The sequence below is a fragment of the Phoenix dactylifera genome, unplaced genomic scaffold (genome assembly GCF_009389715.1).
Source record: "Phoenix dactylifera cultivar Barhee BC4 unplaced genomic scaffold, palm_55x_up_171113_PBpolish2nd_filt_p 000139F, whole genome shotgun sequence".
NCBI classification, from domain to species: domain Eukaryota; kingdom Viridiplantae; phylum Streptophyta; class Magnoliopsida; order Arecales; family Arecaceae; genus Phoenix; species Phoenix dactylifera.
In genome coordinates, this window is record NW_024067695.1 from 411,793 (window position 1) to 426,487 (window position 14,695).

The 14,695-nt window shown below is 45.0% G+C and overlaps 1 protein-coding gene across 1 annotated transcript; it reads left to right on the forward strand.

Moving 5' to 3' along the window:
• Positions 1–11,457: 11,457 nt before the first annotated feature.
• On the forward strand, positions 11,458–13,257 carry LOC103717976 (RING-H2 finger protein ATL52-like). Its single transcript, XM_008806572.4, has one exon. The coding sequence runs from the start codon at positions 11,957–11,959 to the stop codon at positions 13,073–13,075; it is 1,119 nt and encodes a 372-aa protein (XP_008804794.2). The 5' UTR covers positions 11,458–11,956; the 3' UTR covers positions 13,076–13,257.
• The last annotated feature ends 1,438 nt before the right edge of the window (positions 13,258–14,695 follow it).

The following is a 14,695-nucleotide window of genomic DNA, read 5'->3' on the forward strand; positions in this document are numbered from 1 at the left end:
TGTCATACCGTTGTCCTCTTATATCATTAATCTCAAGTTTATATTTTTCTATTATATTTATAAGTGCAACAAAAAGGCCTTTTCCAGAGGTATCATCTACTTCTAAAAATTCTAAAAAATATTCTTCTATTTTTACTGGACTTGTTGAAGTATCTACACATCTTAAAACTAGGGTCATTTGTTCTTGATGGCTTGCATCAGAAGTGCAATCAAGTATTACAGAAAATTTAAAGTATTTTACTTCTTTAATCTTTTTAATTATTATAGTTTTAATTTCAGATGCTAACATTTGAATCAATTCATTTTGAATCTTATGACCTAAATAATGATTGTGAATTTCACCATATTGAATGCGTCGAATATGTTCTTGCATTACTGGATCAAATTCTGCAATCATTTCAATAAAACTTAAAAAATTTCCATTATTGCTTTGATAGATCTTTTCATTCTTTCCCCGAAATGCTAAATTATTTTTTGCAAGATTTTTTACGACAGCAATAATTCTCAATAATACTTTTTTTCAATGATCTTTCTCTTGGTTTATTTATTCTTGGAGACTTTTGTCAATTGTCTTATTTTTCAACAATCTCACTTCTAAATTAATCCATTTATTCATGCTAGTAATATGTTCATTAGTTATTTCATGACTTTTGATCATAATACCTAGATTTTTCTAATTCCTAGTTCCTTCATTAACTAAGTGACTCGTGTTAGGTGTTGAATCAAATAATTTACAAGAAAAACAATATACTCTATCCAAATCCTTCAAATACACTAACCATCTTCTATCATATTTTTCACCATTAGGTAATTTACGAATGTAATGTAGCGTAGAGAAGTGCCTATTATTTTCATCCTTAGGAAAATAAAGATCATAATCTCTAATTGGACCTCTTTCTACTAATAGATCTCTCAACCTTGTATCGATTTGCTTCCATTGACCAGGATCGTATATATTTGTAGAAATAGAACTAATTTCATTAAGCTCTACACTATCCTTATTTATCCTATCTTCATCTAATTTCTCATTATGTTCTTCACCATGAATATGGTTGTCAATCTCATTTTGTTTCATTCCTTTCATGTCATCTTTTAGCTCTATTTCAGGTGCTTGTTCTGTTGTTAATTCCTGAGTTGAACTTGATGTAGTGTTTTATTTGTTTGTCATAACAAATTTATCTAGAGCTCCTTTTTGAGATTGAACGAGTTTTTCGATTTTTCTTTTTTTTTTAAGTTTTTCATATCCACATTCATATTTTCTATTAGACATTTGAATATAAAAATTATATTACCAAACAAAGCAATTAAGATAATTACTACAAACAAATTAAAATATAAAAGAGAAAAAATAGAAGAGAAAAATTGTAACAAAATTATAGAAATTGCAACAAAATTAGGAAAATTAGACACTGGATGTTGAAAATATAATCAAACAACAAAAGGAGGGTTAGAAGGATCACACCATATGTTGTGCTATAGTGCCACTACCCATTGAGTCACTGTCACAGACTGACAGACTCAGTCTCTCAGTGAGACGGACGTGAGGGCTGAGGGGACAGCCGGGCCCGCCGGGGTCACGGGACAACGGGAGCCGGGGCCGGGGAGGGAGGCGAGGAGGTCACGCCGTCTGCCGTCACGGCCTCACGCCTCACGGGAGCCGGGGCCGAGGGCGGGCGAGGAGCGGAGGAGGTCACGGCTCACGGGAGTGACGGACTGACGGTGTCACAGGCGGGGTCCGGGGACTGGGAGGCGCTCAGGCGGAGGAGACGACCTCGCCGGCTCGCTGGATTGAGCCGGACGGGCCGACGGGGTCACGGCCTCACGAGAGCCGGGGGCCCGAGAGGCGGGGCCGCGGGAGGGAGGCGAGGAGGTCGCGGGCGGCGGGACCGCCTCGATGCCGGGGAGGCGGGGACGGTCGCGGGATGCCGGGGCCCGAGGAGGCGGGGAGGCAGACTGGCGGAGGCGCGGCCGCGCAGGGGGAGGCGAGGAGGAGACGAGTAGACGACCCAGGCGGTAGGCAGTCACACCTTCACGGAACAGTCGAACAGAGTAGAAGAGGATTGAGGAGTGGAGGAGGAGTGGAGCAGGATGAGGATTTTAAAGAGAGCCAGAGAGGAATGATGGGCGATGGCATCATGGCCGATGGGAATATGGGATCGGATTAAGCCATTGAGGAGGAGTGGACAGTGGAGCACCCGCGTCTTGTCGAGGTATCCGTTGGCTCCTGCGGCCTTACCCTCTGACACTATAGCTAGCTAGTAGCTAGGAGCGGGAGCTGGGAGGCTAGAGCCTAGGATGCTGTCGCGCGGGGGCCTTCTCTCGAGCCGGGGCCTTGGGCGACCGCCTAGGTCACCTAAGGCTTGGGCCGCCCCTGCACCTTGGTGATGGCCATGAGGAAGGACCAGTGGCCTTGGGTGTTATATCAGTGGAGCCTGCGTGCCAACTGCCAAATGGCACAGATGAACAGTGGGACACGCCTTCGAGTCTTGCATCAGCTGATAGCCTCTGTTAAGGGTGTGAATCACAGTGAGTCGGCTAATGCAGTGACTTGGTGAGTGGTGGTGAATTGGATTTGGAGACAAAATGTGGCAGCGGCCCGGGGGGTGTGGGTTGTGCCGACGCCCCACGTGCATCATGAGAGCCCTTCTTTGGAATTACCATGGTGCAGGGAAGCCTTTCTTTCTCCCGGCTTTTCATAGGTTGGTGCACCAGCATAAACCGGAGATTTGTGTTTTGTTTGAGATCCGGCTATCCGAAATGAGCCTTCAGAGGGCTAGAAAGGCAGTTCTGAGGTCATGGGGGGGGGGTCTATGCAGTGGAATCTCAAGGATTGTCGGAAGATATTATTGTGACTTGGGCACAGGATGGATGTAAACTTGATGTCTTCCATGTAGGTAACTAAGAGGTCATCATAGTGATCTCGGAGGATAATCGAAGCCCGTGGGTTTTTGCAGCTGTGTATGCCAGTACAAATTTTAGAGAACAGAGGTTGTTGTGGGCGGAGGCGTCTCAGCTTATCAGTCAGGGCTCTCCTATGTTGTTGGCAGGTGATTCAATTATATTGTTGATCCCTAGGAGAAGATGAGGGAGGAAGGCCTTTACTTATAAGAGGGAGATCAAGGAGTTGCAAGAATTCATTATGTCGAATGGATTGATAGACTTGGGCTTCTTGGGCCCAAGATTCACATGGTGCAATAATCAGCAGGGGTAGGCACGGGTTTGGGAGAGACTGGACATAGCCTATGCCACAGCCGGGTGGGTTCAGTGTTTCTCTGACCATCATGTTCGTCACCTGTCGAGGATTGCGTCTGACCACAACCCCTTATTGGTTAGTACTGATGCACTTGTTTCAGTTTATTCCTCCTTTAGATTTGAGAAGTTCTGGCTACGTTATCCACGATCCTGGGAGATTGTGAGGGAGGCATGGGGTGTACCGGTCAGAGAGGATGCTATGTACCGAGTGTCTCGCGGGTTGGAGCTGACGAAGAGAAGGTTGAGGAGGTGGAACCGTGAGGAGGTAGGAAACATCTTCAAGAGGATTGAGGAGTCTGAGGAGGCCATTGCTAGGTTACAGTCCCAGGAGGCTATGAGGAGGGGCTTGGCAAATGAGAAGATGGGGGAGCTTAGGTTACTTTTAGCACTGCATGACTCTCTCCTGAGACAACAGAAGATTTTTTGGAGACAAAAATTGAGGGTACAGTGGATCCAGGAAGGCAATCGGAACACTAGATTTTTCCACCAGGCGGCAGTGATCATTAGGCATCGGAACAGGATCAAAGCTATCAGGGATGAGGGTGGGCAGTTAGTGGAGGACCCATATATGATTCAGAGGGTGTTGGAGGGTTTTTTCAGGGTCAGATGATTTGGGCAAACAGGTAGTGGGATCTCAGAGGACATTGTGCCGCCATCGATACGGGTAGCGGAGGAGGATACTGCAGCACTGATCAGGCCGGTATCGGAGAGGGAGATTTGGAAGGTGATGTGGTTCCTCGAGGGGGACAAGGTGCAGGGGTCGGATGGTTTTTCGGAGGTACTAGATGATTGTTGGATAGGAAGTAACGGCAGCCATACAACAGTATTTCTGTATAGCCGTAATATCTACAAATTGGGAGAGGACCTTGTCACCCTAATACCGAAGCGGCAAGATGCTTCCGAGCCTAGTCACTTTCGTCCGATCAGTCTGTGCACTACCATGTACAAAGCGACAACGAAGATACTAGCAGTTAGACTGAGGGGCATTCTCCCGAGGCTTATCAGCCCGGAACATGAAGCTTTTGTGGGAGGGCGGAGTATTACAGATAATGTTCTTATTGCTCAGGAGGTCATGTTTGATCTTGGCAGGGCTTCGAGTAGGAGTTTGATGGAGATCAAACTTGATATGGAGAGAGCCTATGACAAGATGAGATGTGATTTTGTGCAGCAGTCTCTGTAGGGGTTTGGTTTTCACGAGATATGGATTAGATGGGTTATATATCAGAGCCCCTTCCTTCGCCATATTGGTCAATGGGACACCATCCCGGTACTTCGTGTCCTCTGGTGGATTGCGTTAGGGCTGCCCCCTTTCTCCATTATTGTTTATTATCTATGCAGACACACTCTTTAGAGCCCTTTGGCATGCAGTGATCACCCAAGATTTGGAGGTTTATAGGCCTGTGCCGGATGCTACACCGATCTCTCATTTGCTCTTCGTCGATGACTGTCTATTATTAGCCCGAGCAACTAGGCAAGCTGCATGGGTTATATGGAGGGCTCTTCGGGATTACTGTTCTATGTCTGGTCAACGGGTCAATTTATCTAAGTCAGCTATTTGTTTTAGCCAGAAGACCAGACCGGCTGTGAAGACTTCCATATTGAAGATCCTGGAGGTGGGAGAGTAGGAGGGCATGCTGAGGTACTTGGGAGTGGCGCTCTCTAGTCAGCGTCTACGTAGTAGGGATTGCTCTTTTCTTGAGCTCAATATCAGGCACAGGTTGGAAGGCTGACAGTTCACTCTCCATGATGGGTAGAATTATCCTGGTGCGGTCAATTCTCTCTTCGATCCCTATCTACTTACTATCCAACTCCCTCATCCCAGTAGTGACAGTGAGGAATCTTGAGCAGATCTTCAGCAACTTTATTTAGGGGAGGAACGGAGGTAGAGGTGGCATCCATCTGATGGCGTCGAAAGTTGTATGTCAGCCGACTAGGTATGGAGATTTGGGGGTACAGTCTTTGGTGGCAAGACGGGGGGTCTTAGCGGTACGGCATGCCGTTAGATTCATGTTAGAGCCTGATGGCATGTGGTCCTCCCTAATGAGGGCCAAGTATGGTGCTTTAGTGCTCGGGGTCCGAGCTGGTCGTCGCCACTCACCGGTTTGGAGAGAGATCTGTGCTAGAGCAGTGTTGGTGCTATCCACGATCAGATGGACCATTGGTGATGGTCGGTCCATTGATGTGCTGGAGGATTGCTGGGTGACGGAGCAGCCGACTGGTAGGCTACCTGTTATGGTGGATACGTCGAGGTTAGCCGGTCTTAGGGTCAGAGATTTGATGGAGCCTGGGGGGGCTGCTGGAGGGAGGAGTTGATTAGGGAGGCTTTTAGAGAGCAGTTGGCAGAGATGGTCCTGGCCCTACCAATTCTTGCCCGGGAGGGGCCAGACAGACTAGTTTGGGTGCCGACAGGACGATCGCAGGTGCGAGCCAGAGATATTCATATGTTGATGAGCTGAGAGCCAGTCCGACAAATAGAAGGAGGATGGATTTGGAGAATGCGGATTCATCCGCGTATGGCGCTCTTCATCTGGAAGGTGGCAGGGGTTTGCTTACCGACCAAGAGCCAGTCCGACAAATAGAAGGAGGATGATTACTCAGTATTGTGAGGAGTGCATGGAGACCGAGGAGACTATTGATCATGTTCTTTTGCAGTGTCCCAGAGCTAGGGGGATTTGGAGCAGATCACCTTTCTTTGCTGCCTCACTCAGTCGAGTGGGCACAGGATTTGATTCATTGGCTGAGAGTCTCCATGCGGAGGCCTAGTACTATTGAGGCGGGGATCTGTTGGGCATATTTGGCTTATTATATTTAGTTGGACAGGAATGCTGGCATGCTTGAGGGCAGAAGGTTACCCCCGCTGATGGTGGTGGACAAAGCCATGCTCCATGTGAGGGAGGTCACTACAGCTGCCGCTAGGTTCTCTTCTAGGATGGCCAGGAACACCTGGGATACTCTTTCCGCTGTCACAGCGCCTAGGTTTGCTCTTGTTTCTTGGGTATCCCCACTCCTTGGTCATCTCAAAGTGAACTTCGATGGTAGTATGTCAATGGACGGGGTGTCAAGAGGAGTTGGCTTTGTGATCAGAGATCATCTTGGTAAGATGATAGTAGCTGGTGGCCGCCACACGCCTAGACTTACTGTAGTTGGGGTGCAGCTGCGGGCAGCTTGGAAGAGGATATCCTATGCGAGGTGGGTACTTGGTGTTGAGGATATATGCCTTGAGGAAGACTCCTCTGCGGTGATCGACTGTATTCGGTGAGTGAACAGATATGGTAATGGTTATCCTCTTATCTGTGATACCTGTAGATTGGCTCAGGAGCTGAGCAACTTTCGAGCCTTACATGTTTTTCGGGAGGCGAACAATATAGCAGACTGGGTTGCCTCATTTGTTGTCCGGCACTCCGGAGAGATCATATGGACATCTGTAGGAGATATTCCTTATACCTTATACTTTTTACTTTCTTTTGATATGGCTGGATGTACTCAACTTAGAGCTATAGGAAATACCGTTTTCATCAAAAAAAAAAAAAGCTAAACCAAAGTCATCTTCTTGCAAATAAAATTAACTTTACCTAGATTGATTTTGTAAATACGGACGAGGAGAGGTGTGATAGATCATATTTGTCTTGGGTGTGAGATATATATATATATATATATATATATATATATATATATATATATATATATATATATATATATATATATATATATATATATATATATATACACATAGCTTTTTTTTTAAAAAAAAAACTTAGTAGAGGAAACCATATAAAGGTGGCGACATTGGGCTGATGCAATTCTGTTACAGGAATTTGGCATATGGGGTGCATGTGATACCAGCAAGATAAGAGGCACATCCTATGAACTTTGCAGCCGGCACCAAAAGAGATCAAGAAAGGAGGCCGGCCGGTTCCATGGTAGCGTCCAACCCGAATGAGAAAAATCATGCATAAAAACGGAGTTTAGAGTCGAATTTCCTTGTAATTCATCTTATAATCTGATAGATAGTTGATTATGGGAAAAGAAATACTGGATTTAGCTTGCTCCAACTCTAGTAACAACACGTAATAATAACCCAATTTAGCTATGGGCTATTTGCTTTTCTCGTTGCGCTCATTGGAAATGGCTACATGGAGAGGTTTGCAAGTGGAAGTAGCCACCAATAAATTTGCTCGACAGTGGATTGTATTTGATGGGCCTGCCCATCTTTCTTTCTCAAAACATTTACGTCGGCCGACCAAATTAAAGGAATGAAAATGTTTTGAGGCCCAAACTTTGTCTGAAAAACGAAAAGTTTCCGTTCAAAAATGGATTGGCAACCATACACCAAAGTTTCCCGTGTGTTGCGCTAACCCTGTGAATGGCACCGATTCGTTCCTCTCTAGTAGGATGTCGACGGCGAAGAGAAATTTCTTTGCACCAGGTTTCATACTCTCATATAAGAATTTCATAAAGTTTTGTTATATTATGAAAAAGTTGATGTAGTCAATTCTCGATTAATCTCTATCAGTTGGCATCCCTCTTTATGTGGGACAGCTCCTAGAATTAAATTCTAATAGTAGCATCCCCATCATAATTCTCAAAAAAAGAAAAAGAAAAATTACAATAAATATAGAAGAGCTTCAATAGAGCGGCCAAAGTTAAGATATAAAATGACAAGTGGTTAGCGGCCAAATTAATGATAGTAAATGACAAGTAGTTGGATGTTTTGGAAGGTTCCTGATCTAGCACTATAGAAAAATGGAAGAATGCTGACATATATATTCTGACGCTAGGTAGAAGTGTCGGTAATTTTAGCTCCAACGCTAAAATTTGCCAACACTTCTAAGTAGTGTCGGCAAAAATTAAACTAAGACGACGCTAATTAGCGTCATCGAAAGCAAATACTATAACGATACTTATAAGTGTCGTCGGACGTTAGACTAGTTTAAGACGACGCTTATAAGCGTCGTCAGAAGAAAGCCAGACGATGCTTAAAAACATCGTCAGAATCCTATGCACTAACTCAATTTTAACCCTAACTTCTACTAAACTCCGCCTAAACACTAACCTAAGACGACACTTATAAGCGTCGTCAGAAGCCTGGGACCTAAGACGACGCTTATAAGCGTCGTCAGAGGCCATGTCCCACCACATTGCTATTAGCTGACGCATAAAAGCGTCGGCAGAGGGCAATGCTAATAAACATTGCCAATTAACGACGCTTATAAGCATCGGCAGTTAGCAGCACTTTCTTCATGTGTTGGCAATTTTTTTTTTAACACTTATATTGCCGATGCTTTTGCGATCTTTATAAAGCATCGCTAATAAAACTAATGATGCTTATAAGCATTGGTATAGACAATAAAAAGCATCAGCAATTCCCAATTTTTTTGTAGTGTACGTAGTAAGGCTACCATGTATCTAAGCTTCAAAAAATTTCTACATATCATAACTTGCTATATTAATTACAAGCACAAGTGACTTTGGATGATGCGCAAAATGAAGGTACAAATTGGAACTCGGAGTTTGCATCAAAAAAAAAAAAAAGGAACTCTGAGATTTTGGCAATACATGCAAATGAACACAATTTAAAGGGCATGAGATTTTGATACATGGTTTGCTAACTAATCAGTTGACAAAAAAAAATTAAATTAATAGAGAATTAATGGATGGGATAATGTATATCATGCATAACCCACACTTCCCCTTTCTATGCAGCCACTTAGGAAGCAGAATAGGGACAAGATGATAGCCAAATAAATTAAATGAATAACCAAGCTACATCACAATGATTATTTGAGCTAATCGAAACAGCGTATACAAAGCTTAATCCATTCCTTGTTACTCTCAGGGGCGGCCCAAGCCTTAGGCGACCTAGGCGGTCGCCCAAGGCCCCGGCTCGGGAGAAGGCCCCGCGACGGCATCCTACGCTCTACGCCTCTACCCTCCCAGCTCACGAAATATAGGTTCTACTAGCTAGCTAGCCGCAGCCCGCAGGATGGCAGGAGCCAACGGCTACCTCGACAAGACGCGGGTCGCCTCATCCTGCAGCTCTACTTCCTCCTCATCCGCATCCTCTGGCTACTTCTGCAGCTCTGCTTCCTCCTCCTCTGCTCCTCATTCCTATTTCCTCAAACCTCTTCTACTCTGTAACTCTGTTCGACTGTTCCGTGAAGGTGTGACCGTGTGACTGCCTGCCGGCTGCCGCCTGGGTCGTCTACTCGTCTCCTCCTCGCCTCCCCCCGCGTGGCCGCGCCTCCGCCAGTCCGCCTCCCCGCCTCCTCGGGCCCCGGCATCCCGCGAGGCCGCGACCGTCCCCGCCTCCCCGGCATCCAGCCATCCAGGCTCCTCGGCTCCTCGGCTCCTTGCCTCCCTCCCGCCTCTCGGGCCCCCGGCTCTCGTGAGGCCGTGACCCCGTCGCCCGTCGGCCCGTCCGGCTCAATCCAGCGAGCCGGCGAGGTCGTCTCCTCCGCCTGAGCGCCTCCCAGTCCCCAGACCCCGCCTGTGACACCGTCAGCCGTCAGGCCGTCAGTCCGTGAGCCGTGACCTCCTCCGCTCCTCGCCCGCCCCCGGCCCCGGCTCCCGTGAGGCGTGAGGCCGTGAGCCCGTGATCCCGTGACGGCACGGCAGACGGCGTGACCTCCTCGCCTCCCTCGCCGGCCCCGGCTCCCGTTGTCCCGTGAAGCAGTAGAGGCCCGGCCGTCCCCTCACCCTCAGCCCTCCCTCCCGTCCGTATCACTGAGAGACTGTCAGTCTGTGACACTGACAGTGACTCAGTGAGTCAGTGGGTTACTGCCTTACTGGGTAGTGGGCCTAGTCACTGTAGCACAAGTGCACAACATATGGTGTGATCCTTCTAACCCCCTTTTGTTGTTTGATTATATTTTCAACATCCAGTGTTTAATTTTTCTAATTTTATTGCAATTTCTATAATTTTGTTACAATTTTTCTCTTCTATTTTTTCTCTTTTATATTTTAATTTGTTTGTAGTAATTATCTTAATTGTTTTGTTTACTAATATAATTTTTATATTCAAATGTCTAATAGAAAATATGAATGTGGATATGAAAAACTTAAAAAAAAAAGAAAAATCGAAAAACTCATTCAATCTCAAAAAGGAGCAGCTATATTATCGATTGAAAATAATATTTTAATGAATCTTGAGTACAAAAGTTTGATTAGTAATTTTGCATCTCAAAAAGCTAGACGGATTATTTTTAAATAATTTTTTAAAGTATTTTATACTTATTAAAAATTTATTATTATTATTATTATTTTAAAAAAGGTCTCATTTAGTGAGTTCGCCCGAGGCCCCCAAATGCATTGGGCCGCCCCTGGTTACTCTGCTCCTTGTCGCAATCTCAAATCTTCCAACTATAATTTATGCATGATACTTGACAAGTACCGTGGCTGCTTCTGGTTGCAGCAACTGAAAAAAGAACACTACACTTGCTCATCTACCAACCCGAAATTAAGTTTAAAAGTGTAACTACGGAAGACTCGAGTTTTGAAAGCTTCCATATTATACATATAATATTTTTTTTCCAGGATACTTAGGTCCTATTTGGTTGCAAAGCAATAGATGGGGTAGGAATTCCTATTTCTCAATATTCCACCAATATACAAGCAATAAATCAAAATTTCATATAATTGCAATGATTGCTATCATGTGGAATGGTGAGAAATGCAAGCAAAAGAAATAAAAAAAATAAAGAGAGAGGGGCATAAGAAGCAAAGTAAATTAATTAGAAAGAAGGAAATAACTTTTGCAAACCCATGAGTTAAACTTACTTCAACCCTATCCATGAAAATAAGGTTAATCTCTGGGACAGTGAATATCTTGCCTTGACCATAATAAAATTATTTGCAAGATAGCAACATTATGTGTCTAAATAACATTTTGTTATGTTACATTCATATCTATTCCATAGCCAAATGAGATTGTATAATCCATAAATTTCATATAGAAAAGTTACATAGCTTATACATAACCTTTCGATTAGACAATTGACTCGTAGTCTAAGTTGATACTGGTCTAAGTAGAAAGCCCAATATGAAAGCTAAACAACTAATTCATCCAAAAAAAAAGAGAAGAAAAATATTCAACAAAAGCGTAATTATTTTGCTGTATTTTTTCTTTGCCTTTTGTGCTTCGTTCTTATCCGTGACTGATGACTACCACCTACCCTGGCTTCTAATTTCCAGCGGCAGCCTGCTTGCTTACATGAGGGTCATACCGGAGACCTGGTCCATTCTAGCGGCAACGGGTTCTATCTTTCGCACGAAAAGAGGATTCCCCTCCTTTCGCTCGAATCCACCGCTGGATCATCCACTGGTCGCACTGAGATCTGTGCAGGAGGATGAATGATGGACTGCGGACAGTTTTGAGATTTGCGCGGATGGAGACCAACGGCGGATACTCTCGAAGGAAGGAAAATCCTTCTTTCTCGCGAAAGATACAACCCTCTCCCATTCTGAAAATGCCTGCTGCGACAAAACAGCTGATCCACCTGAGCCTTTCCCCCACCTATCGCCCGAAGAAACCTCACTCTTTTCTAATTGCCGTCACCTTCCGCTCCCCCGTCAACCTCACTCTCCTAACTCATTGACTCCTCTCTCCCAGAGAATTAATGAAAGCAAACCCAAAGAGAGGTGGAGGGGAAAGAGTGAAGTTTTCCCTTCTTCTCCTCCTCCTCCTCCTCCTTGTTCTTCTTCTCCCATGGCTCTCCACCACCCTCGGATCCTCTTTCCGGTGCCCAACGCCACGCTTTGCATCACCAATTGCGACGAACCATGTCAATTCTACAGCATGTGCTCTCCTCCTCCTACTTACTCTTCTCTCCCCTTCAACTCCACCCCCGACGCCACCACCATCCAGTTCCACCACGGCTCCACCCTCCTCCCAAACCTCCTCATCGCCGCCGCCGCCCTCGTCGCCGCCTCCTTCATCCTCCTCGCCGTCTTCTACGCCCTCCTTCGCTTCCGCGGCCGCCGCCGCCGCCTCGCCGCCGCCGCAGCCGCCGCCGGCGGTGGCGGCGAGGATGACCTCTTCGTGATGGGAGAGCCGGCCGACGTCCACCACGTGTGGTACGTCCGCACCGTCGGCCTTGACGAGCCCACCATCCAGTCCATCGCCGCCTGGGCCTACAAGCCCGGCGACGGCCTCCTCGGCGCCGCCGACGACGGCTGCCCCGTCTGCCTCGCTGACTTTCGCGAGGGCGAGCTCCTCCGCCTCCTCCCCAAGTGCGGCCACGCCTTTCACCTCCCTTGCATCGATACCTGGCTCCGATCCCACCTCAACTGCCCCCTCTGCCGCGCCCCTATCGTCGCCCTGCCCCACGCCGCCGCCAGCGATCCGGTGGAACCCAATACAGGCTCCTCTGCTCTCGAGGAGGATTCCCAAATGGCCGTCCGGCCACAGGAGGCTGATCGTGGGGGACCCGAAGTGGAAACAGAGCGTGGAATCGCGGAAACTGGAGGTGCAATCGACCCAATAGCAGCACCTTCTTCTCCGCCACCAAGTTCTCAGCTTCGGGCGCCGAGTGATCTGGGGGAAGACGGGTTGCAGCAGGTTTGCCGGTCGGTCTCCATGGGCTCATCCTCCCTTGGTGTTCTCCTTCTCAAGAGAGATCCACAGGAAGGACCCGGCGAGGAGAGGAAAGATCCTGACTTGGAAGAAGAAAGCACTCCTAAGAACAGGGGAAAGCAGGGGCATGCTTCAAAGGGAGCTGCTCAGCAGAAGGATCCTCAGGAAATGGAAGGGTCTCTATCTAGCAGCAGTGGGAGGTTCTTGTTGACGAGACATGGACGAGGCCAGAGTGCAGTACTTCCATTGTGACATGGAACACAGTTTTCTCTTCTGCTAGTTTATGCTACAACGATATCCTCTCAAGTTCCTGCGATATAGAATTTTGATAATATGGTGTGTTCTCGGCAAGATGGGAGCTGCCTGTCTCTGTTGATACAATTATGTACAGACTGGAAAGGTAAAAGAGAAATATTGCCTGTGTCGGATGCTGTATAAAGAGTACCAGCTTATAGACATACCTTTTGTGCTTATATGATATGAATGGATGAAAGAGTACCTGACGGCCTTCCCTGTATGCTAATCTTCTTGATTATAGTTAATTACTTGATGGACATAATTTTGGAGGCCTAGATGTTCTTTTAGCATGTATGCCACATTTTATTTCTATACAGATGACCAAACAAGAACAGTTCCAATCTAGGCCACAAAAATAAATCAATTTACCTGCTTCAGTTCACTTGCAAACAAATAAAATGTTTTTCCCTTCAAAATTATCCTAACCTTGAATACTGAAGTTATGAATTATTTTTTGTTTTCATTGTGAATGTTTTCTAAATCTGTACACAAGCAACTGAATTCTGTTCATAAGAATGTGAAATGGAGGTAAAGTTTGTATGTTTTGAATGGCAAAACCTTGTTGTTTGATTCCACAAATTAAGTTATAATTCTTTCTCTCTTTTTTTTTGTTTTAGTTGTGGCATTTTTGTTGTTGGATAATTCTCTTATAGCAGTTATCTCTGCACCTCATAATGGCGATTCTTCCAATTCAGAACCTTCGTAACAATCTGTAAATGTCTGTGAAATTGTATTCATGGTATGCCACTTGCTGGATCTTAGTCTTAACTTTTGGATTTAGTTGGTTCATATGGTCTCCAGTTATATTAGTTGTTTCTGCATTTAATATAGTTCAGTAGAATATATAGGCTAATGACAACTGTTTTTGTTGTAAAATATTTTTTTTTTTTGGATGAAGTGGGAGGCAAAGCGACTCGGCCTTTATTAGAAAAATGAAGTTTACAGAAACTATTTATAAAGAATTTGCAAGAAAAAAAATATAAAAAAGTAATAAAATTTTTTTATAAAAGGTCGTGGTCTGTAAGTAGACCTGTTAAACTATTCAACAAGCTGAACAATCTCATAAGTGATTTGAAGGATCTCTATATCTTCAATGTGCAACTATATAAGCTAGACATCCTGATGTGAGTCAACCTTTTTTTTATAAAAAAAATAGATTAATATCTCTCAACATGCGGCGCCAATGCTGCAAGGTTATTTTCAAGTTTGAAATGAGAATCAAGCAGCTTCTCTGAACATAAATGCTTCCAGCTGAAAAAAGTTGATAAGATTTTCTGCAAAACACAATAGATAGAACTTGATTTCTTTAAGAAAATCCGAGCATTTTGCTCCTTTTATATTTTCTAACAGACAACAACCATCAACTGATCTGTAGCTTTTCTTATTGATTGTTGGAATTTTCTATTTTTCCATTTAGTCCACAGATCACCAATGCTAGTAAGCTATTCTCTCAGATTTAGCTGCACTTTAATTATTGTTCATAAACTATGGACAAATGGGCACCTAATTAGTAGATGGGAGATCATTTCGGTTCTTTTTCCACACAACACATATCCATCAGCAACCTGCTATCCT

Excerpts from the sequence above, each read along its gene's own strand:
- LOC103717976 (XM_008806572.4), top strand. The coding sequence starts at position 11,957 with ATGGCTCTCCACCACCCTCGGATCCTCTTTCCGGTGCCCAACGCCACG.